The sequence below is a fragment of the Artemia franciscana genome, chromosome 8 (assembly GCF_032884065.1).
Source record: "Artemia franciscana chromosome 8, ASM3288406v1, whole genome shotgun sequence".
Taxonomy (NCBI): Eukaryota; Metazoa; Arthropoda; class Branchiopoda; order Anostraca; family Artemiidae; genus Artemia; species Artemia franciscana.
The window spans coordinates 26,239,782-26,263,382 of record NC_088870.1 but is presented as its reverse complement, the minus strand read 5'-3'; the positions used below and the strand labels follow the sequence as shown (position 1 = coordinate 26,263,382).

The following is a 23,601-nucleotide window of genomic DNA, read 5'->3' as shown; positions in this document are numbered from 1 at the left end:
AAAGGAGGCCTAGTTGCCCTCCAATTTTTTGGTTACTTAAAAAGGCAACTAGAACTTTTAATTTTTAACGAACGTTTTTATTAGTAAAATATATACGTTACTTAAGAATTAACTTACGTTACAAACTTGTATATTCTTATATTTTTATTATGTATATGAGGGGGTTTGTCCCCTCGTTAATACCTCACTCTTTACACTAAATCTTAAGTTTTGTCCCAATTATTTAAGAATTACCCCTGAATCAGAAAGGCCGTAGAATAAATAGTTGAAATTACATTTATCTCCTCCTAAATACCTCGCTCTTTATGCTAAAGTACTTTTAGAACCCCTCATATGCGTAATAATCTCTGTTCGTTTTAAGTTTTAATGCTGCTCCTTACTTTCAATTGAAAAAAAAACTTTTTCGTGTTTATTTTTTCATTGTTTTTTTTATAGTAATGCTAGAAAATCCTGCGCCCTTTTCATTGACTTTCTCTTCCCCCATGACATATTCCTCCAAGGAAAGATCCTCCCACATAGCCCCCTCCCCTCAACCCCCCCCCCCCCCTCAACCAAAAAATCCCCCAGAAAACGTCTGTAAACTTCCCAATAACCATTACTGTATGTAAACACTGGTCAAAGTTTGTAAATTGCAGCCCCTCCCCCACGGACTATGGGGGAGAAAGTCATCCTCAGAGACATAGTTATCATAGTTTTCGACTATGCGGAAAAAATGGCTATCTCAAAATTTTGATCTGTTGACTTTGGGAAAAAATGAGCGTGGGAGGGGGCCTAGGTGTTCTCCAATTTTTTTGGTCACTTAAAAAGGGCACTAGAACTTTTCATTTCTGTTAGAATGAGCTCTTGCAACATTCTAGGACCACTTGGTCGATATATGACCCCTGGGGAAAAGAAAAACAAAACAAAAAAAAGCAAATAAACACGCACCCGTGATCTGTCTACTGGCAAAAAATACGAAATTCCACATTTTTGTAGATTGGAGCTTGAAATATTTGCTATAGGATTCTCTGATACGCTGAATGCGATGATGTGATTTTTTTTTAAGATTCTATGACTTTTAGGAGCTGTTTCCCCCTATTTTCCAAAATAAGGCAAATTTTCTCAGGCTCGTAACTTTTTGATGACAGAGACTAAATTTGATGAAACTTATATATTTAAAATCAGCATGAAAATCTGATTCTTTTGATGCATCTTTTAGCATCAAAATTCCGTTTTTTAGAGTTTCGTTTACTATTGAGCCGGGTTACTCCTTACTACAGTTCGTTACCACGAACTATTTGACTACAGCATCGTTAAGTTCGCTGCAGAATCGTTACCCATGTTTGCTCAACCCTAGGTTCGTAATCGGAATTTACTTTAAGAGCTCTGACCTGGAGGGGAGATCTGACGTACACTGCTATCCCTCCACCATTTGGCTTTGACAGATTGGTGAGTAGCTCAAATCCAGGTACTTGAATTTGCATTATTCAAGTACCTTTGCATTATTATGTGAGAGGATCTTTCCATGGAAGAATTTATCAGGGGGGAGATAATTTCCATGAAGGGGGCGCTTGATTTTCCACCATTATTTAAAACAACATGGAGAAATTAAATAAAAACAAGTTTTTTCTACTGAAAGTAAGGAGCAACCTTAAAACTTAAAACGAACAGAAATTATTACATATATGAGGGGATTCGTCCCCTCCTCAATACCTCGCTCTTAACGCTAAAGTATTTTTGGTAATTTCAAAAGAGCTATTTATTGTAATTAAACGGCCTTTGTGGTTCAGGGGTCATTCTTAAAGAATTGGAGCAAAATTCGAATTTTACTGTAAAGAGCGAGGTATTGACGAGGGGCTGAACGCCCTCAAATACCTAATAAAAATGTACGAATATAGAAGTTCGTTACATAAGTTAATTTATAAATTACGTACATTTATTACTAATAAAATTAAAAGTTAGTGGCCTTTTTAAGAAAACAAAAAAATTGCAGGGTAAATAGGCCCCCTCCCCCGCCCCTTTTTTCTCAAAATTGCCCGATCAAAACTTTGAGAAAGCCGTTTAGCCCAAAAAGTAAAATTAACATGCAAATTTCGTTTTAATTATTCATGAATGGTGAGCCAAAATCAAATCTTCATTAATTCATAAACGTTCAGAAATTAAATAATAAAAAATCAAGTTTTTTCAACTGAAAATAAGGATCAACATTAGAACTTAAAATAAACAGAAATCATTACGTATATGAGGGAGTTCATCCCCTCTTCGATACCTCGCTCGTTGTGCTAAAGTATTTTTAGTAGTTTCAAAAGAGCTATTCATTCTAATTAAACAACCTTTGTGGTTCAGGGGTTATTCTTAAAGAATGGAAACAAAAAATCAAACTTTGGTGTAAAGAGCGAGGCATTGACGAGGGGATGAACCTCTCCCCTATATACGGAATAGAATATATAAGATTGTTACGTAAGTTAACTTGTAAGTTACGTTTATTTATTACTAATAAAACGTTCGTAAATAAAGTCAAAAGTTCTAGTGGCCTTTTTAAGTAACCAAAATAATTGAAGGGTAACTAGGCTTCTTTTTTCCTCAGAATTGTCCGATCAAAACTTTGAGAAAGCCATTTAGCCAAAAAAATTAATGTTAATATGCAAATTTCGTTTTAATTATTCATGTACGGTGATCTAAAATCAACACCTGCATTAATTCAAAAACGTTCAGAAATTAAATTTAAAAAAACATATTTTTTTTAACTGAAAGTAAGAAGCGACATTAAAACTTAAAACGGACAGAAAATATTCCATATATGAAAGGGGCTGACCCCTCCTCAGCGCCTCGCTCTTTACGCTAAAGTTTGACTCTTTCTCACAACTCTACTCTTTAAAACAATAAAAAAACTTTAGCGTAAAGGGCGGGGCGTTGAGGAGGGGTGAGATAAAATTAGTGTTAAAAAGTTTTAAAAGAGAACATACAGGGTGACCCAAAAAGATTCGTACCCATATTTTATTCGATAAAAAATCCATTTTTTAACAAATATCCTTTCTATTGCAGGGGGAACTTATTCAGGCTGGAAAAAGAGGAAAATATTGCTGCAGTGAGGGACTCAGTAGGATGCAACCCTAGGAAATCAGTACGTAGACACAACCAAAAACTCGGAATGACAAGGGAGTCACTGTGGCGTGTTCTCACGTTTAATTGGACATTGTAGTCCCTCACTACAGCAATGTTTTCTTCTTTCCTTGCACTCTCTTTCCTGCCTGAATAAGTTCCCCCTGTGGTTTTAGAAATAAGTCCACTACCGTCCCATGCTCACTGAATTTCGTAATCCAAGTAACAATCGTGATTTTGGTGGAAAGTTGCGACAATGGAAGTTTTCGAAACTGAATTTGTACACTCTGGTATGATTTTGTCGCAAAATAGATCTCCAGGGAGAACGTCTCCTGCTGATTGGTCCAAGATATTTTTGGGGTAACTATAGCTGCAAACGATCATCCAAAGGTTCACCTTTCATGTCCTGCAACACAGAGGATATTTGTTAAAAAATGGATTATTTATCGAATAAAATATGGGTACGAATCTTTTTGGGTCACCCTGTATAAACAAAGGGGAGGGAACAAAAGAATCAAACGAACATTAAACTTGTTTATCACCAGTACCAAAGAAAAAAAAGAAGGAAAACTAGCGGTTTATTTTATCAGTAATGAAAGGAACAAAGGTTTTTTCATACATGGACGTTAAGCAACGGATGGGGGACAAGATAGGAACGTGTTCAGAAACAGAACGTGGCAGGCGGTGTCTGGATGGGGAAAATGTTTTCCATACGAAGGTTTATTATTGCGTTTTTTTTTGCAAAATGGAGGCACAACGTTCCTCTCCAGTGGTGAAGAGTTTCCAGCTTGGCCCTTTTTAGAAGGAGCGAGTATGGTACCTTAGCTTCTTCAAAAATTATTCTCAAGACTCTTTTTTCAACGGATTCAATTGTTTCTGATTCATCATGGGAGATGCCAGGATGTCAAACTGGACATGTATATTCAAGATGCGAGCGGACAAAGGAAGTATAGATCTGCAAGGAATGGGAAGGAGGACGTTAAATTCATTCAAGAGCTTAAGGAGAGACATGAACGCATTATCTTTATGGACAATATCTTTAACGTGGATATCCCACTTTAAACTAGAGGAAATTATAACCCCAAGTAATTTAAAGGAAGACACAGAAATATCTGGGGGGATAGGGTTGAGGAAAAGGGGTGAAGTTTCAAGGAAACATATTGGCATTATCATAGATTTAGAGGGGTTTACTCTCATGTCCAAGACCGCAGCGTTATCTGCAATATCATTGAGGATACTCATAGGGTTGGCTTACTAAGTTTAGGTTGCAGGTTTCAACAACCGATAGGTCATCCACAAATTTCAATCCGTCAGGAAATTCCTTAGCGAGGTTATTTATCAACAGAAAAAAGGGGACCTAGGAGAGTGCCTTGGGGACCTACGTTTTGGACTGAGAGGGGGCTGGAGAAATGATTCTGATATTTGACTACCTGTGGTCTATTTGATAAAAAGGAAGCAACCAATTTAACCAGGAAAGGATCATTACTGAAATCAGTTACAAGTGTCTCAACCAAAATATTGTTGTTAACAAAGTCAAATGCTTTTTGAAGGTCAATGGAAATTAAATTTAGCCAGCAATTAGGTTTTTCGAGAATTTTTTCAATTGAGTCAATAAGAAAAACAAGGTAATGGGAAGTAGAAATGGATTCAACGTTCCCAAATTGTCTCAGGTCAGTAAACGGTAGGATTTTCTCCTTTAGCCAATCTGTAAGGAATCCTTCATATAGTTTAGAGAATACAGGAGTTAGTGAAATAAGACCAAACACCTTTAAAGCTAGGTTTTCCGTCTTTCTTTTTTCAAGGAGGCTATGAAACCCTGCTTCCAAATTTGTGGATATTGGTCAGACTCGGTAGTTTCATTGAAAATAATAGACAGGGGCTTTGAGAGAAAGTCACTGAAAGCACTAATAAGAGGAAACGGGATATCTAAAGGGTAGACACTTGTCTTTCATAGTTTCCCAATTTTTCTTCGGGTCTGAGATGGAGATATGGGGAGGGGAACAGGTGAAAGAACATCAGTAGGTAATTGATAAGGCAATGCCACAAGGCTCTGGACGATAGAAGCAAGGAACCTGTTAAGATTATTAGCAGTAACTTCTGGGGATTCAGGTAGGTTGAAATCAAGCTGGTCTAGACTCCTACCGCACAACTTTTTTTTACCTCGGAAAACTTATTTGCGTTTTGCATCAATATTTGGTTTGGCGAGCAATAGAAGAAAACAGCTTTTGCAATGACATTATAGGGACGGGGGGAGTACTTTAGGTGTAATATTTAGCCAAAGGATTTCATCGTGCTCAGATAAATTAGGAACAGGAATAATTTTAGGGAAAAGCTTGTATTTAGTAAAAAACATGACACCACCTCCTTTTTTACCAAGTGTGTGATCCACAGGACTGAGCTTAAGGTGGGTGATCCACAGGACTGAACTGAACTCTGAATAATGTGATAAACGAAGATACCTTTGGTCATGAGACTGTACATCTGTAACAGCTATAACATCAGTTTGATTTAGTTCTGATAGCACCTTGAGTTCATCAAGTTTATCAAAATTAAGATTTTCGGTGTTAGTGATTAAAAATTTTGGAAATTTAAAGCGACTGGGGAAACGTGACTGTCTTTGAGTTTCAGTAATTCTTGGGGTTGGGTTTTATATTTGGGCTTTGAAATGGTGCGGATAATTTTTGGGCGGACTATTTATTACAGGATAATTTTCGCATGTGGGAACTCTCAAACCAGAGTTACATTGGTAGGGTGCCCACGGGGAATAAAGTGCAAGGGATGGGGGAATGGTTTCCTGGTGATACAAGAAGAAGTCAAATTGGGAGTGTTCTTTATAGGGAGGAATGGTAAGGCAAGATGATGCTGGGAAAGAGAAGTAGAGTTGAGGCTGTCTGACAGGGGAGGGGTCAGGTTGCAATCAAGTGTCTGGTTACGGACTCCCAAATAAAGGTTTAAAACTTACATAGTTTGGTGGCAAACTACCCCACGATACCTACAAGTATCTGCCCGCCCACAGTGCCTTTACTCTTTTTTTGCCGTTGATTTTCCTTATTTTAAGTGCTGTTGGAACGGGTTACGAATAAATTGTTTTTATTTCTTAGCTTTTGCCATGATCTTATTTTTCTTTGTCTAAAACTCATTTACACAATTTGTCCTAAATAGCTGTAACTTTGAATAATGATGCTGGGAATTCAACTTTAGCTTTTTCCCTGTGCTCTGTGATAGTTTAGTTTGTAATCCAAGATTTTGTCCTAGTCATACCCAAAACAATTCTTTTTCAAACAGTTCGTGGTAACGAACTGTAGTAGCCTAAGGAGCGACCCGGCTCAATAGTAACCGAAACTCTAATAAACGAAATTTTGATACCAATAGTTCCATCAAAAGAATCAAATTTTAATGCTGATTTTAAATATATAAGTTTCATCAAGATTAGTTTTACCCATCAAAAGTTATGAGCCTGTGAAAATTTGCCTTATTTTAGAAAATAGGAGGAAACACACCCTAAAAGTAATAGAATCTTACCAAAAATCACACCATTAGATTCAGTGTATCAGAGAACCCTACTTTAAAAGTTTCAAGCTCCTATCTACAAAAATGTGGAATTTTGTAATTTTGCCAGAAGACAGATTACGGATGCGTGTTTTTTTTTTTTCAGGGGCGATCGTATCGACCCAGTGGTCCTAGAATGTTGCGAGGGGGCTCATTCTAAAGAAAATTAAAAGTTCTAGTGCTCTTTAGCTGACCAAAAATATTGGAGGGCACCTAGGCCCCCTCCCGCGCACATGTTTTCCCCAAAGTCACCGGATCAAAATTTTGAGATAGCCATTCTATTCAACCTAGTCGAAAACCTATTAACTATGTCTTTGGGGAAGACTTAATCCCCCACAGTCCCCGGGGGTGGGGCTGCAAGTTACAAACTTTGACCATTATTTACATATAGTAACGGTTATATGAAGTGTTCAGACTTTTCAGGGGGGATCTTTTCGTGTTAGGGTGGAAGTGGGTCCGGGGAGGGGGTTACGTGGGAGGATCTTTCCCTGGAGGAATTATCGTGATGGAAGAGAATTTCCATGAAGGGGGCGCAGGATTTTCTAGCATTATTTAAAAAAAAATGAAAAAAATTTCACCTGGAAGTAACGAGTAGCATTAAAACTTAAAACAAACATAAAATATTACGTATATAAGAGGGATTCGTCTCCTCCACAATACCTTCCTCTTTACGCTAAAGTGTTTTTAGTAATTTCAACTATTTATTCGGTGGCCTTTGTGATTCAGGGGTCATTCTGAAAGATTTGGGATAAAATTCAAGCTTTAGTGTAAAGAGCAAGGTACTGACGAGGGAACAAACCCCCTCATATACGTAATAAAAATACACAAATATTGAAGTTCGTTACGTAAGTTAATCCGTAAGGTACGTATGTTTATTGCTAACAAAAACGTTCGTACAAAAATAAAAAAAAATCTAGTCGCATCCCTTTTCTTATCAAAATCATCCGATCAAAATTATGAAAAAGCCATTTAGCAAAAAAAAAAAATAATGTGGAAATTTCGTTTTAATGATTCATGTGTGGCGAGCCAAAATCAAAACATGCATTAATTCAAAAACGTTCAGAAATTAAGTAAAAAAACAAGTTTGTTTAACTGCTAGTAAGGAGCGACATTAAAACTTAAAACGAACAGATTTAAAACGAACGAACAGAAAACTAAAGTTTCTTTAATTTGTTTTAAAAAGTACAGTTGTGACAGGGTCAAACTTTAGCGTAAAGAGCGAGGCGTTGGGGATGGGACAACCTCTTTCATATACGGAGTAATTTCTATTCGGTTTAAGTTTTAATGTCGCTCCTTACTAGCAGTTAAAAAAACTTGTTTTTTTTTGTTTAGTTTTAAATTGAAGCCAAACTTGCTGTAAGATTTTGAGATTTTATTGAATCGCAACTGTGAAAGAAATGTTTGTCTGAAAATTTACATGACTTACTTGCTTTTCATAATAATTTGCATCCGGAAAAGTTTATTTTCATATCTAGTTTGTTTCTATTTCTCATTAATAATTTATTATGTTTTTCAACATAAATCGAACTCCTTGCCAAAAGTAACAAGTTTCCCTAAAAACCAAAGAAATTGTTCTAGCATTATCAAGCAATTCAAACATTACTTTACGACTTATGTGTCTTTTATAAGAAGCAGCCATAGGCAGTAGAAACCAGACAAAACTTAAAACAGGCATTTTGATAACAATATACATATGTGTCAAAGGAATATGTTTTTGTAGTGATTACTAATATGAAAAATCCTGAAGTACAAAGTCTCCATTGAAAAGTGCCCCTGAATAGAACCAAATACCGTTGAGTAAAATTAATGATATAGCCAAATGTTTGAGGACTATCACAAAGTTATTTATGTTTGATGTTTTTTTATGGAAAATTTGAATTGTGCATTTCTGTAAATTGTGTATTTTATTTTTATTTGCCGCATAATCTAGCTTTGAGCATTCCTGAAAGTGGTACTGACACCATAAATTCCAAACTGATAAGGCCTAAGACTAAGAGTCAGTTCAGGTTATTCCCCAAATGCTAAAAATAAAGTTATGCAGTACATTTTTCACTTTAAATTCTAGTTTTACAAGTAAAATGTGTGCTATACTGTTCAAATGCTGCTCTTATAAAAAAAATTCACTACTGTAAGTGCCTATTCTAAGTTTTAAAGTCTTAGGGTAAAGGGAATTCTACGTAAATGGAGAAGAAGCAATTGAGCTTCGAGGTTGGATTCTTTTTTCATTGGTGCATTCTCTGAAAGACTTATCTAATAAAAGAAATATATTCATTAAAGCATTTCGTAATAAATTCCAACGAAATTCAAATGACATTACTCATGCATATTCTCAAGCAATATGGTTTAACTTAAATATCTTGAAGCCTTATTCCATGTAGGAACATGAAGAGCTGTTCCATGTAGACATTATAATGAAACTTTCAATTAAAAAAAAGCTTTTTGAAAGTGACTGTACTGTCATTCAGCTTTCTTTGGTGGATTTTTTTTTTTTTAATATGAACAACAACCGCCATTGGCTTGTGTTTATTCATTTTCTCTTGTTTTAGAGGTTGGGGGAATTTATACTTCCTGAAATATTATTTAACTTCAATTCCTGTTTCGTGTATTGACCAGCACACCAAAACATTTTTTCGTCAGTTTCCATACTAGTAGGGTGATAGAAAAAACATCCTGTTTTCTTTCATTTCCTTCTTTTCCAAAAAGGATAGTAACAGTAATCAACTGGATGAAGTGAGACCACAAAAACAGCAATTGAAGAAAAGATATGATTATGCACAGAAAAAAACAATATTTTATGTATTTAATTTTATAGCTCCCACGTCAGTCCTAGGGAAATGTCCTTTTTCTGTGAAGGAGACAATGATCTGCCCAAGGCAGAGTTCGGGAGAGAAATGATATCTCAGATCTTATTTTCTGAAAAAAAAAATCTTTGCTTTTGATCTCTTACTGAAAGCAGGCCTATTTGATGACCTGATATTGAAATGAAATATAATATAAATAATTTTGTTCCAGATTTATAATCAGTTCCCGTAAGTGATTATTCATCACAGATTACTTAAGTGCAAGTCATGAATTGAAATTTCATGATTACTGAAGCACATTTATGGCCAGGCATTTACTTCTTGGTACTTAACTGCTACTATCCACTGTAAATTGCATTATCCATATTTGTCTTTTTTTATGATTATGGACACAGCAAAATACTAGGCCAAAAGAAATATCTTAGCGCACTTCTTCTGACACCAGAAGATGTATTTGGTCCACCCTTTTTGAATCCTTGTTAAGCAGTGATAAATTTGTAAAATCACAGCTGCTGGTTGTCAGGATCATCCTAAGGAACTTCCGTGAGATAGATGATCGTGGCCTCTCATCACAGGTTTTGAACAAATCAGCTAAAGAAACCATTATTTGTGTTTTTATTGCATTATTTTTGATAAGTTTAATGGTTTCTCTGTATATTTATTATTGAAATTCAATATATTTTCCTTGTTTTTATTTGTGTGTCTATGTTCGCCAAAGTTTTTTCATTATAAGCTTCTTAATTTATTACTTCGTTTTAGGATAAATGTCACCTTTGTTACAAGAGGAAATGAAAAAATCACAGTCCAAGGAAAAGTTGGTGAATCATTCTTAGATGTTGCTGTTAATAACGATGTAGACCTTGAAGGTTTTGGTCAGTTTTTGCTCAGTAGTTTGATATTTCTTGTTGTATCATGTTATTGTATGGTGTATGCACCAAAACCCGGCTATTATCATTGGTACCGATTAATAGCCTGTCAATATCTCGTTTCTCTAGATGACTACTACTCCAGTAACAACTAATGCACATATGATTCAGCCAAGTGATCGTTGTTAATCCCTAGGAGACACTTCAATATTTATTTTAAATTAAAGCATTGAAACCTATATAGCCCCTCCCCCAGTTGTTCCATTTTGAAAAAAAAGATATCTTAAATTTAAAGAAAATTTTGCATTTTGACAAATATATTTGTCTATTTTAAATTTTTCAGCAAAATAAATGTAGAAGAATCACCAGTTTGCTGCATTAAACTAAGTATGTGAGTAATTACTGGGACTTTCAAGACTTCTCTTCTTCTTTTTCGTCTTGACATATTATCCCAGTTCTTGAATATGGGGATTCTTAAAAAAAGTAAAAGACATGATTTGTTTTTAATCAATGTACGGTATTAGCCCTGTTTGACTCTGTTGTAGGCCCTTACTGAAGATCCATTGCCCTTTCTCCCTCGCTCGGGCATTCAGCCCTTGCAAATATATCCTGGCATAGCTTTCTCTCCACTCGCTTTGCTCACCGTGGCCGACAACTCGAGCCCTCAGCTTTCGTACGCTTATTATCCAGACGTCTCATTTCTGTTTTTCCAGGTTCTTGTTTTGAGTTTCTACGTTCTGGATTTTTATAATCCATTTCTCCCCCCCCACCCCAATAATTTACTTTTTTATTTTTTAACGTTTTGACATCATATAAGTGGAGGCTCTCCTCTATTAAATTTCAGCTCGATCAGAGACAAAGTGTCTGGCTCGAACCTTCGGTTTTTGCAGCCTCTTTTCAATCAGGCAGAAATTCAACCGTTAGGACTTCATTAATGAGTCGCTCTACCAAGGCTGTATCCAGGGGGGGGGTTAAGGGATTTGAATCCCCTGGATAGGGCCCTGCACGCCATAAATCACAAATGTATTACGTCATTGTGACAGGAATTTAAGGATTTTACTTTTCCACTGGGTTTATTAAAAAAAAAAAAAAAAAAACTGATCAGACTTTATTTTTACTGTTTTGAATACAGTATATGCACAATAACTCATAGTATGTGGCCCACTAGTTTCGGAGTTCTTTAAACATACATAATTAAAAGCATGTAAATGTTACCGTGAAAGACCGAAATTAGAGAATATTAACTTTCACTGGTGAATGTGGACCTTGTCTGGTGAAAGTCTATATTCTCTAGAGTTCGGTCTTTCACTAAACTATCTAATTGTCCATTTTGAGTTTTAAGGCAACATCAATGTTGAAAAAATCACTAATTTGCAGCTTTAAATAGTGTATTTGAGTAATTACTGTCATTTTATACGACTTAGAGATGGATTTTGAGATTACCATGTGATTTAGAATTGTAAAATGTTAGAAAATATGCCTCTTGAGAGAGCGTAACCCACGCAGCCCTAGAGGCAAGTGCTGGAAATTAGGGAAGTGGTTCATGCTTCCATAGACACATTTTATGAGAAAACATAGTCATGGTGCACCTACTTAAAATCAGAATACAAAGTCTAGCTAAGCCTTGAATTGATGCAAAAATGAGCCAAGTATTAACTTAGTACAAAAACGAGTGAAGTCCAGGTTATGGTATTTCTCTGGCTCTATGCAGAAACGAGCCTGTTGCAAAAAAAAACTGATATTTGACTCGCTGCAAAACACCTAAGTTTTCGTGCGGTTGGAAATAACCTAGGTTCTCATCGGGATTGAGACTGGTTGAAAGCAGATGAAGTACTGACCTGGGTCTAAAAAAAGCCGAATCCAAGCCAGGAAAGTCCTCACTTAATGTAAAAATGAGCTATGCCCAGCTTCGAACTGACTTGGTGCCAAAACAAGCCAAAACTCCTTAGTTGGTACTAAACAAGCTAAATCGTCCCCCTATGTACAAAGAACCGAGGCCAAGCTGTTGAGTCCTCATGACTAATTAAAAAGAAAAACAAGTTGAGTCCTGATTCTTACGTACTCACTTTCGGTGGGAACCAGAAGAAGAACTGTCCTGCCCAGCATCAATGGATTTTGGAATTACTTCTGACGACCACTTCGAACTGCTGACTGCAGCCTCCCCGTCGATCAGTCGGCCAGTCCTTGTCCCATCTCTGACCATGCGTCCGGAAACCTTTCATGGTTAAAGGCCCTCTTTGAATTTTTCCAAAGATGCTTTTTCCGTCCTCCCGTCTGCCGTCTCCAGGAGGGTGCTGGCTCGCAGATGAGGACGCTTCGACGCATTTTACCTTTGGAGAGACGAAAGGTGTGGCCAAGGAGCTTAAGGTAACCCTTTTTGACGACGACAGATAGCTCTTCAGACTGGCCACAACAACTTCTTACTTAGCTACTGGGAATTCTCGACCACGTGCTGATTCCGAGTACACAACGAAGACAGCAGCGATTGGTGCCTCGAGCGGCCACGTATTGCAAGCGTACATTAATATAGTTCTAAAGGATACTATGCATACTCTGAATTTTTGTCAAGATCTCACGTCTGGGCCATAGCGCTTTTTTTTTACTTTCGAAGACACCCACGCCTTTGATATGTGGGCAGAAATATATTTTATAGCTCAGCCATCTGGTGTTACAATAAGCCCAAGGTGCTTGAATTCATCGAAATTTTCTTTTGATTTGCCTTCCAATGAAGATGATTTGAAGTGAAGCAGAGTGGTTGAGTGTGACCACTTTAGTCTTGGAGCTGCTTATGGTAAGCCCATTATGCTTCGAGGCCTTAGAGACATGATCAACTATATATTGCAAGCTGCCAGCGTTGTTTTTCAACAAAGCAACGTCGTCCACAAATTGAAGCGTGTCAAAAATTGAAGAAAACCATCCAATTGTCCAAAGACGATTCCACTATGATTTATCAGAGCATTATCCATTATCCACTCTATTGCGGAGTTTGGATAAGGATGCAGGTTTCGCTGTCCATGTACCTGCTTCTAGACATGTCGATGAAATCCTTTGGTGCTCCATTTTCAGCCATAATCCTCAATAGTTCCTGTCTGATTGGGGAGTTTAAAGCAGCAATGAAGTGAATGAAATTGATGAGCAGTGGTAGTTGTACAGTTATTGGATGAGCTGGATTGTGAGTATCTGCTCTAGGCAGTCCCTCTGTTGTCAGAAGCATGTCTGTCCAGGACAGATTAGCTCATTCCCTGAGTCTTTAAATGTTTTAGGAGAAGGGTGCAGAAGATTTTAATCGAATGGTTAATTAAGGAGATGCATCTATAGTTTACACAAACTGCCTTGTCCCTTTTTTTAGGACTGGAATGACGCCTGATACTTTTCATTCTTTTGAAAAATTCTTTGTCATTCAAACTTTTACAAACAGTTTGGTTAGGTGGCATAATAGATTTGGCAAGGCCTTGTAAACTTCAGTAGAAACCTCATCCTTTCCTGGTGTTTTATTCCTCTTTTATCAATTCAAAAAATAAATTACACATAACAACAATACTCGGTCCATTCCTGGACGCCGAGATCCTCGATCGCTACCTCTTAAACATAATACGCAGCGTGGTCACTTCCCCTACTCTCAGAAACAACCTTGCCTTTCATTTATCCAACATAACTATGAATTATCCTCCTGCCCTTTGCCCCAGTGGAAACTGCATCATCATTATACCAAAAAACCAGAGCTAAGAGCTCAAATGGCACTTGCAACGAGGTCGGAAGATCCAAGAGCTCATATGGCATGAGCTCTAGCAAAATTCTAAGAATCAATAGATTGATTTAAAAGGAAAGTCGGAGGCTTAATGCCGGTCGGGATTTAAAATAAGAGCTCTAAGTCGCGAGGTCCTTCTAAATATCAAAATTCATTAAGATCCGATCACCCACTCGGAAGTTAAAAATACCTCATTGTTTCTAATTTTTCCTCTCCCTCAGCCCCCAGATGGTCGAATCGGGGGAGACGACTTTATCAAGTGAATTTGTGCAGGTCTCTGACACGCCTACCAATTTTCATCGTCCTAGCACGTCCAGAAGCACCGAACTCGCCAAAGCACTGGACCCTCCCCCGAACTACCCCAAAAAGAGCGGATCCAGTCCGGTTACGTCAATCACGTATCTATGACATTTGCTTATTCTACCCACCTAGTTTCATCCCAATCTCTCCACTCTAAGCGTTTTCCAAGATTTCTGGTTTTCCCTCCAACTCCCCGCAATGTCACCAGATCTGGTTGGGATTTAAAATAAGAGCTCCAAGACATGGCTTTCTTCTAAATATCAAGTTTCATTAAGATCCGGTCACCTGTTCGTAATTTAAAAATACCTTAATTTTCCGAATTAACCCCCCCCCCCCCAACTCCCCCAAAGAGAGCGGATTCAGTCCGGTTATGTCAATCACGTATCTAGGACTTGTGCGTATTCTTCCCATCAAGTTTCATCCCGATCTCTCCACTCTAAGTGTTTTCCAAGATTTTCTGTTTCTCCCTCAAACTCCCCCCAATATCACCGGCTACGGTTGGGATTTAAAATATAAGCTCTGAGACACGAGGTCCTTCGAAATATCTAATTTCATCAAGATTCAATCACTCATTCGTAAATTAAAAATACCTCATTTTTTCAATTTTTCTCTCCTTCCACCCCCCCCCCCCAGATGGTCGAATCGGGGAAACGACTGTTATCAACTCAATTTGTGCAGGTCCCTGACACACCTAACAATTTTCATCGTCCTAGTACGTTAAGAAGCACCGAACTCGCCAAAGCACTGGAAATCCCCCAACTCCCCCAAAGAGAGCGGATTCGGTCCACTTATGTCAATCATGTATCTAGAACTTGTGCTTATTCTTCCCATCAAGTTTCATCCCGATCTCTCCACTCTAAGCGTTTTCCAAGATTTCCGGTGTCCAAGATTTCTGTTTCCCCCCCTCCAACCCCCTATGTCCCCGGATCCGATTCGAATTAAAAATGGAGCATCTGATACATAAGATCTTTCTATATATCAAGTATCATTAAGATCCGATCACCCATTCGGAAGATAAAGATACCTCAATTTTCACGTTTTCCAAGATTTCCGGTTTTCTCCTCCAACTCTCCCAGTGTCGTCGGATCTGGTCAGGATTTAAAATAAGAGGTATGAAGCATAAGATCCTTTTAAATATCAAATTTCATTAGGATCTGATCACCCGTTTGTAAGTTACATATACCTCATTTTTTCCACTTTTTCGAATACCCCCTCCCCCCAACTCCCCCAAAGAGAACTAATCCGGTCTGGTTGTGTCAACTACGTATCTAGAACTTGTACTTATTTTTCCCACCAAGTTTCATCCTGACCTCTACACTCTAAGTGTTTTCCAAGATTTCTGGTTTCCCCCCAACTCCCCCCGATGACACTGGATCCGGTCGGAATTTAAAATAAAAGATCTGAGTTACGAGTTCCTTCTAAATATCAAATTCCATTAAGATACGATAACTCCTTCGTAAGTTAAAATTCCTCATTTTTCAAATTTTTCAGAATTAACCTCCCCCCCCCAACTTCCCCAAAGAGAGCGGATCCGTTCAGGTTATGTCAATTATGTATCTAGGACTTGTGCTTATTTTTCTCACCAAGTTTCATCCCGATCCCTCCACTCTAAGCGTTTTCCAAGATTTCAGGTTTCCCACCTCCAACTCCCCCCAATGCCATTGGATCCTTTTGGAATTTTCAGTAAGAGCTCTGAGACACGATATCCTTCTAAACATCACATTTCATTAAGATCCGATCACCTGTTCGTAAGTTAAAAATACCTTATTTTTTCTAATTTTTCCGAATTAACCGGAAGCATGTTCCAGTTTATTTGCAAGGGTTGACCACTAAACCACTGTTTCACTGATTGTTTGAGGATTCTTTTGCGTCACCAACGTGGTCAACGCCAGGCAATTGATTCAAGACTTCGAATCGACTGCTGAGCTTCACGTCGAACTCAGCTTTGATTTCTTGAAATTTGAGTTTGGACACATCAAAGCGGTTTTCTACTTTTCTGCTGCCTCTGCCTGCTTAGCCGATGACAGAATTTACACACAAGTAGATAGTGATTGAATCCGTTTAAAAAACCCGTATCGGCTCTTCTGTATACTGTGGCATCTAAGTAGGAGCTTTTCTGTCGCCTTCTCGCCATGATATGACCGATATGAGCTATTGTTCTGCTATGTCACCACACCATCCGGTAAAGCGAATCTACTGCTAAACCAAGATATAAGAATACTAAAGATTAGTTTTTTCCATTTTTGCATTCTAGACGGTCATCAATTGATATTTTCAGCATGCTCGCTACTAAGCAGAAGTTTGGTATTCAACATTTATGTAGTCACATAGTAGCATCTCTAAATGTTTAACAAGATGAGTGATTCAAGCTGGCTAATTATACCAATGTGAACCTTTTTCTGTTTTTGGATAAAAAAAAAAAAAAATAACCATAAAACCTAATAACAGTAAACTTGACAATCCCATCCACTGTTCCAGAATTTTATTTTAAGCTCTAAAGGGATTTCTTATGTTTTCTGGGTGCAAAAAAAGCTTTTGTTTGCATGCTTTATAAGTAAGTAAAATTTGTATTTAATGCCCCTACCCAAAGAATAAAATAAAAAGTCTACACGCTTTGTGTTTTCCATTGTAGACGTTTACTTCGAAACTACTTTAAAATAAAACAATCAAGGTTTCTGCGTTAAATTGTTGTATGTTAGTCTTTTTATAATATTAATGTAAGCAATTTTTTTTTCAGGTGCTTGTGAAGGTACGCTATCATGCTCAACTTGTCACATAATTTTTAAGCCTGAGGATTTTAGAAAATTATCTAGTAAACCAACAGATGAAGAGTTAGATATGTTAGACTTGGCTTATGGACTAACTGATACGTAAGTTTTGTTGATTACAGCTAGACATTTTGTTATTTACAGTTTTATTTGTCTTGATTTAACTTAAATCGACAAAAAAGAAGAAAAGATTATTCAAGCCTTGGTAGAAATAACAAGATCCTTAGAATAATTTGCAACAGATTTACTAACAAATTTTTAAGTTACTGAAACGATTCTAATGACAGAAATCTCAGAGAGAAATCTCAAGAAAAAAAAAACAACGGATGTACGGCCAGTAGAAGGAAATACGACAAAACAATGGATACTTCGGCTGTTTAAAACTAGGTGTCTTCAGCGCCAAATATAGAAATAATCTAAGACATAACCAATTAAACGAGAAAAGATAAAATCAAAATTAATCTATAAAACCTGTAAAAAATGAAAATAAACCATATACATACAGTTAATATTCAAGATTTGCCACAGTGTATATATAAACAGTTTGAGTAGCACTCATGAACTCAAAAAAAAAAACAACTGGATAAAATAATAAGAAACTGAATTTGACATGGAACTTGCTTTGAATTGATTAGACCCTTCAGTAGTTTTCTGAATTCTGGGAGGGATAGTACTTTCAACTATTTAGGAAGCGGTGTTTACAGTATTTTTTGTTCTTGTGGCAAGTTTTACATTGGCAAGGATTTCAAATTTAGAAGGCCTCCGTAAACTGTTGTTTCAGCTTTGGTAGAGCTTGTTTTCCACCAACCTGACCATTTCATGTAGTGTAAGGATGCATTAGCTATCTGTAACAATAACACTTAACGAAATGGGTCGGAGAAGCCACAGAAATAATAAAAAACCAAATTTTGCTAATTTTTCAATAAACAGAGACACTGGAAATAAAACTATTAATTCAATTTATGGTATTATTCTATAAAATTAGCCTGTAGTTAATAACTGTAATAAGGTCTTGCAAAATCATCAGGAGACTAAAGTAAATAGAAAGCCAAAACTAATCGTAGCATTGGATGCCAACAAAAGGATCATTTCTGAATAAAATAATTAATTTAATGTCAAATTAATTTTCTTATTATTTTATCCAATTGTTTTTGTATGTTCATGAGAGCTTCTCAAATTTTTTATGTATACGCTGTGATTTTTATTATATTTCTTTTTTTCAGATTTTGACTTTTAATTTTATAGATTAATTTTGGATTGGATCTTTTCTCTTTTAATTGGCTATGTCTTAGATTATTTCTATATGTAGCCCACTTAGTTTTGAACAGGCGAAATATCCGTCGTTTTGTCGTCTTTTCTATTCCTTCTACTGGCCGTATAGTCTTTTTTTTTAAGATTTTGACTTTTAATTTTATAGATTAGTTTAAAATTTAATCTTTTCCCTTTTAATTGGTTATGTCTTAGATTATTTCTATATTTAGCCTGCTTAGTTTTGAACAGGCGAAATATCCGTCGTTTTTTTGTCTTTCCTTTTCCTTCTATAGAGTCGTTGTTTATTTTAGATGTTGACTTTTAATGTTATAGATTAATTTTAAATTTGATTTTTTCTCTTTTAATTGGTCATGTCTTAGATTATTTCTATATTAAGCCCCCTTAGTTTTGAACAGGCGAAATATCCGTCGTTTTTCCTTTTTCCTTCTACTGGCCGTTGGGTCGTTGTTTTTTTTTGTTTTTTTTTTTTACTTTTAATTTTATAGTTAATTTTAAATTTGATCTTTTCCCCTTTAATTTGTTAGGTCTTAGATTATTTCTATATGTAGCCCGTTTAGTTTTGAACAGGCGAAATATCCGTCGTTTTTCCTTTTCCTTCTACTTTTTTCGGTCGTTTTTTTTTTTTTTTTTTTTTTTTTTTTTTTTTTTTTTTTTTTTTTTTTTTTTTATTTCTTTATCTTTGTCACGTTTCACAGAGTAAAACAGGAAATTATCAAACCTAGTGACGTTTTGTCTCTGTGGTATATGCACAGGAAACAGTTAATTGGGGAAAGGCACTGTACATTTTTGGCAGTCCAAATTTGTAAATACCAGTCATTTATGGACAGGACTAACGCCTTTTCGACTATCCTCTTGTTTATACCGTCTTGTACAAATTCATTGAGACTGACTATGTAATGTAACATTTAATTTTTATTTCAGGTCAAGATTAGGGTGTCAAGTAAATTTAACCAAGGAAATGGATAATATAGAGGTTGTTGTACCGGAAGCAACAAGTGATGCTAGGGATATATAACATAACTCTTGATTTGAGTTTCTTAATTTTTTCTAGGCTACTCAAAGTGTTTATTTGTTACCATTTGGTTTTAACGGGAGTCTACTGTCAATGTTTACTTGTTATTTTAGTTCTGAGTCTTTGATTAATAAACGTTATTTTTACTAGTTTTTAATTTGATTCTAATAAAAAGACCAGTGAATCTTAGTTGTATAATAACCTTATTTTTTCTGTTTTTTAGACTGAGAAATTTTTATGCACAGTAAAATTATAAACACAGCCTTCTAATCTCGTTCTTTTCAAATGCCCTGTGGAACGAAAGCAGCTGTTCTGTTTGAAGGATAATTTTTAAAGGAGGTAGGCGGCTCTGATTCCTTAAAAAGTGCATTTGTAGATTGAAGTTTCCCAGATTAAAAGGGGTTCAATTCAATATTCGCTATGCAAGATCCCCTATTCAGTATTATGAACCCCTCCCCTTTTCCCCCTGTTTATTAGCATGATATCCTTTTAAATAGACAAACTTGGTATAACTGTTCTCAGCTCCCCGTGATTTCTTAAAAATAGACGCATAATGTCGGAAGTCTCTACTCGTTTGAGAATACCATTCTTGCTCTACGACTTCCTAAATAGTGTTTTATTGCCATGAAAATAATTGATTGCAGTGACCTTCAGAAAGAGCCATGTTTGCAATACAAAAAATTCACCTCTGCCAAAAAATCTTCCAACACTCTGTCTGGTGTGATATGATATGTACAACACAAGATCCACATAGGCCTTGGCTACAAACAAAGAGGGCGCTCAGAAAAAACTTCACCCTCATTGTCCATATATTTATTTTTCTTAATTTTTTTTCCTGTTAATCCTTTGATGTTCAAAAAGTTATCTCTGTAATGCATGGCCACATAGATTTACTTGTTATCCTCCTAACACCCAATTGTCAATTACTCTTCAAAATTTTAGATATCCATCTTTCCTTTTACCCCAATCCAAAAATTTCTTCCGTTGAATCTTCTAACTTCTTGCTAAGGTGGAACAGATCCTCATTATCCCACGCATTGGACAAAAGTATGGACCACTCATGGACCTAGGTTACTACTACTACTAACAACGTACTGCAACACCAAGCCGCTTGAGGCCAACTCAGATATGTACGCTGCTCCTCCATCCCAAACTATTCAAAGCCTCCCTGTTTACATCCTCCCAAGAAGCTCCCAATTTTTTTGTAAATATTCCGGTGATGTGTTAAAAAATTTACTTTTTCATCGAAGTTATATTTTACGCGAGAAATTGCAAATGAAAAATTAAACTATTACAATATATTATTCAATGACTTGTAAAGGGCTATCTACCTTTCAAGGTGTTTCTATGACGACAAAGAAAAAATAAACTAACTGAAGTAATTGCAGAAAAAAAATAGCAACAGAAAGTACAAGAATTAAGACAACTTTTAAATATATATGCCGTGTTTTACGTTTATTTCGACTATCCATCTTCTGATGCTCTTTAAAAAGAAGAAAAAAATGGCATAAGATTAAACCACGGAAAGCGATAAAAACGCACTTTAAAAGACTGGCGGATAGGAAAACAGAGTTTCATCCCCCATTTTTCGTTTTGCTATTCTGGTAAATGTCGAAATAGAATAATGAAACACTGATTAATATTAAGTACCTTTCACTCATTAAAATTAATCTTTTTAAAATCCAAATGGAGATAATTTTATTACAGAGATGAAACGAGAAGAGACTGAAGACGAAAACGCTATTTTCTTTGGTGATTTAATGCACATAATTGCTTATAGGACTACATCAGAGGACTGACCGTTAAAAACGCTATTCCATTAAAGGAATTATATTCTTTTAAGAGTGCCGTTTTGCTCCTTTTCTGTAAGAGCTCTCAACTTGTTGTGACCTCTGGAACAGAAATTTCTATTTTACAAATAAACCATATATTGGTTTATTTGGTATAAACCATATATTTCTATCTTGGAAGAACCATATATTTAGAACATATATTCAATTCGAACAAGAACTAGATGGGGAAAACAACAAAGGGCTGATTAATAATGAGGACTAGAAGGTTCAAGCAACAAAACTTTCCCATATTGTAGGAAAAATAATGCAAGAGAGTAGAAACAAATATGAAGGAGAGAAACTAAGTTTAAAAATATCCTTAATATTAATCAATCTTGTCAAACCTAATATAAACCTAAAAATTCAAGCGTCTACAGAAATAGATTAGTTTCTTTTTTGCAACCGAAAAAAAGCATCTACAGGCATATATGACTTCAATTATCTTGCATTTCCCAGGGTTACTTGTCTGGCCCCTAATCAAGACCGTTTTCTCAAGTAGCTTTGATCCAGCTTGGGTACTTAAATTTAATTACGGCGAGTAGTCATTGGCTTCATTAATTTTTATTGTATTATATACAGTGTTTCTTTTTTTTTCAGATGAAAAAAAAATTTCAATGTATTCAAGGACTAGGTAACCAAATTTGTGATTTCTCCTAAATTAGAAACAGCGCATTACTTAAAATTGATTAAGGTTCTTAGATTTTGGTTTCCCCTCGAAAGAGGTGCGTCGATCCGGGAGGTACTGCAATACCGGGCCAACGTGTGAAGGGAGCGGAGCAAGCCCCGACATTCCTCCGATTTCCAAAAATTAGTTTAATATTCTGGGCCCCATGTAGGGCCCAGTATGCACGTTTTGTGCATTCCCAAGAAAATGCGCAAAACGCTGTCACAGTTTTTAGTGAAAAATCAGATTTGACAAACTATACCCCTAAACACTCAACAACAAAAAAAAATCCTAGAATGATTGTTAAAAACATCCCTTGGACAAATGAAAAAGAAGAACTACGAGAATCCCTTTTGAATCACAATTTAGATGTGTCAGAACTAGTAGTTAAAGGAGAAGCATTTAAAATAGTAACAATTGTTCGCAAAGGAGAAAGTAAAACCCATGCTGTTGTTGAAGTCTCCCCAAAGATGCGTAAAGGTATAAAAGACTACCGTGGTCTGAAATTAGGATTCATGTTGCACGAATGTGAAGATTATATCTACCTATTATGATGCAACAAATGCTGTTTGTATGGACACAAAACCAGTGATTGCAAAGGAGTTACCCTTTGTCCGTATTGCACTGGAGAACAGTTTATTTTTTCTTTCTTTGTAGTGTTAGTTTGTAGACATTTAGCAGTATAATACTTGTAAAGGTTTAATCACTTAATAAAATCATCATCATCATCATACGAGTAACAAAGTTTGTCGCAAATTTAATTTCGATTACGATACTCAAATAACATTCAATCAACTTGTCACTTTGTCTTTAGATTTTTATAAACAGTATGAAACATTTCCCATAATATCAAAGTTTATCTCAAAATTTCAATGGTAATCGGAATATTTTTAAATCAAGACTTGGACAAAATTGGCATTCAAAAAGGAAAAAATCAGAGAAGATAGGCCTTAAATCAGAGATATATTGTCTTGGCCCTTTAGCTGACAATAGTCGGAACTAGCGTTAATGAACGGCTTTAATTCACGGTAATTAAAAAAGGGGGGGCAGAGAAAAGTATTTTCAAAATCCAGAGTGGACAATTCTCTTGTGTTTTTATTTTCTTAAAAAAAAGAAAAAAAAAACACCCTCACTTGCAATGAAAATTTTCAAGTTGACACCACTGGTATTGATCAAAAGCGTCAATTTATGGAAACTAGGGGATAAGGCCGGATACGTAACGCAATACATTTGAAAAAGTTTCCAATGAGTTTTTAAATATTTTTGTATTCCTCCCTCCAAAAGTATTTTCCAGACACAGCCCAAGGGGGGTGGGGGGGAGCAAAAGAGCATGCTTCAGAGTCCATAGAAGGGAATCTCGTTGTCTTTTCAATTTCATTAACAAAAATACAAAAAAAGCCCCTTTTCAATGATAATACCACGAAAAGAATTTTTTTTTAATCTAAGAGGAGAATGCAGAAAAAACACCTTGTAGAAAAAATCCCCCTCTCCCAATTAAAGCCACTGCTATTCATTCATATATGCTACATGGTAACAATGCAAGTTATATTAAGACTTTATTAAATTTGCTTCAAATATGGACGCTAAAGCTGCATTTTTAATCACATAAGAAAAATACAAAGACACAAAACAGTGAGACTTTATCAGATAAATGATTGCTTACTTTATTTTATAAGTATATATCCTTTTCATTTGTCATTTACTTGAT

At 36.0% G+C, this 23,601-nt stretch overlaps 1 protein-coding gene and 1 pseudogene across 2 annotated transcripts in view; one reads left to right on the top strand and one right to left on the bottom strand.

The window, feature by feature from the left end:
* LOC136030213 (adrenodoxin-like protein 2, mitochondrial) overlaps positions 1-19,546 on the top strand; it is a 29,148-nt gene extending 9,602 nt beyond the window's left edge. The window contains exons 2-4 of one of the 2 annotated variants that reach the window (XM_065709016.1): positions 10,191-10,297; positions 17,083-17,215; positions 19,307-19,546. In XM_065709016.1, coding sequence (XP_065565088.1) covers positions 10,191-10,297; positions 17,083-17,215; positions 19,307-19,400 — 334 coding nt within the window. In that variant the 3' untranslated portion in view covers positions 19,401-19,546. Of the gene's footprint in view, positions 1-10,190; positions 10,304-17,082; positions 17,216-19,306 lie in introns of both variants that reach the window. The other variant, XM_065709015.1, reaches the window with a different exon arrangement.
* Positions 19,547-21,946: 2,400 nt separating this feature from the next.
* Positions 21,947-22,125, bottom strand: LOC136030735 (U2 spliceosomal RNA; annotated as a pseudogene).
* Between the last annotated feature and the right edge of the window lie 1,476 nt (positions 22,126-23,601).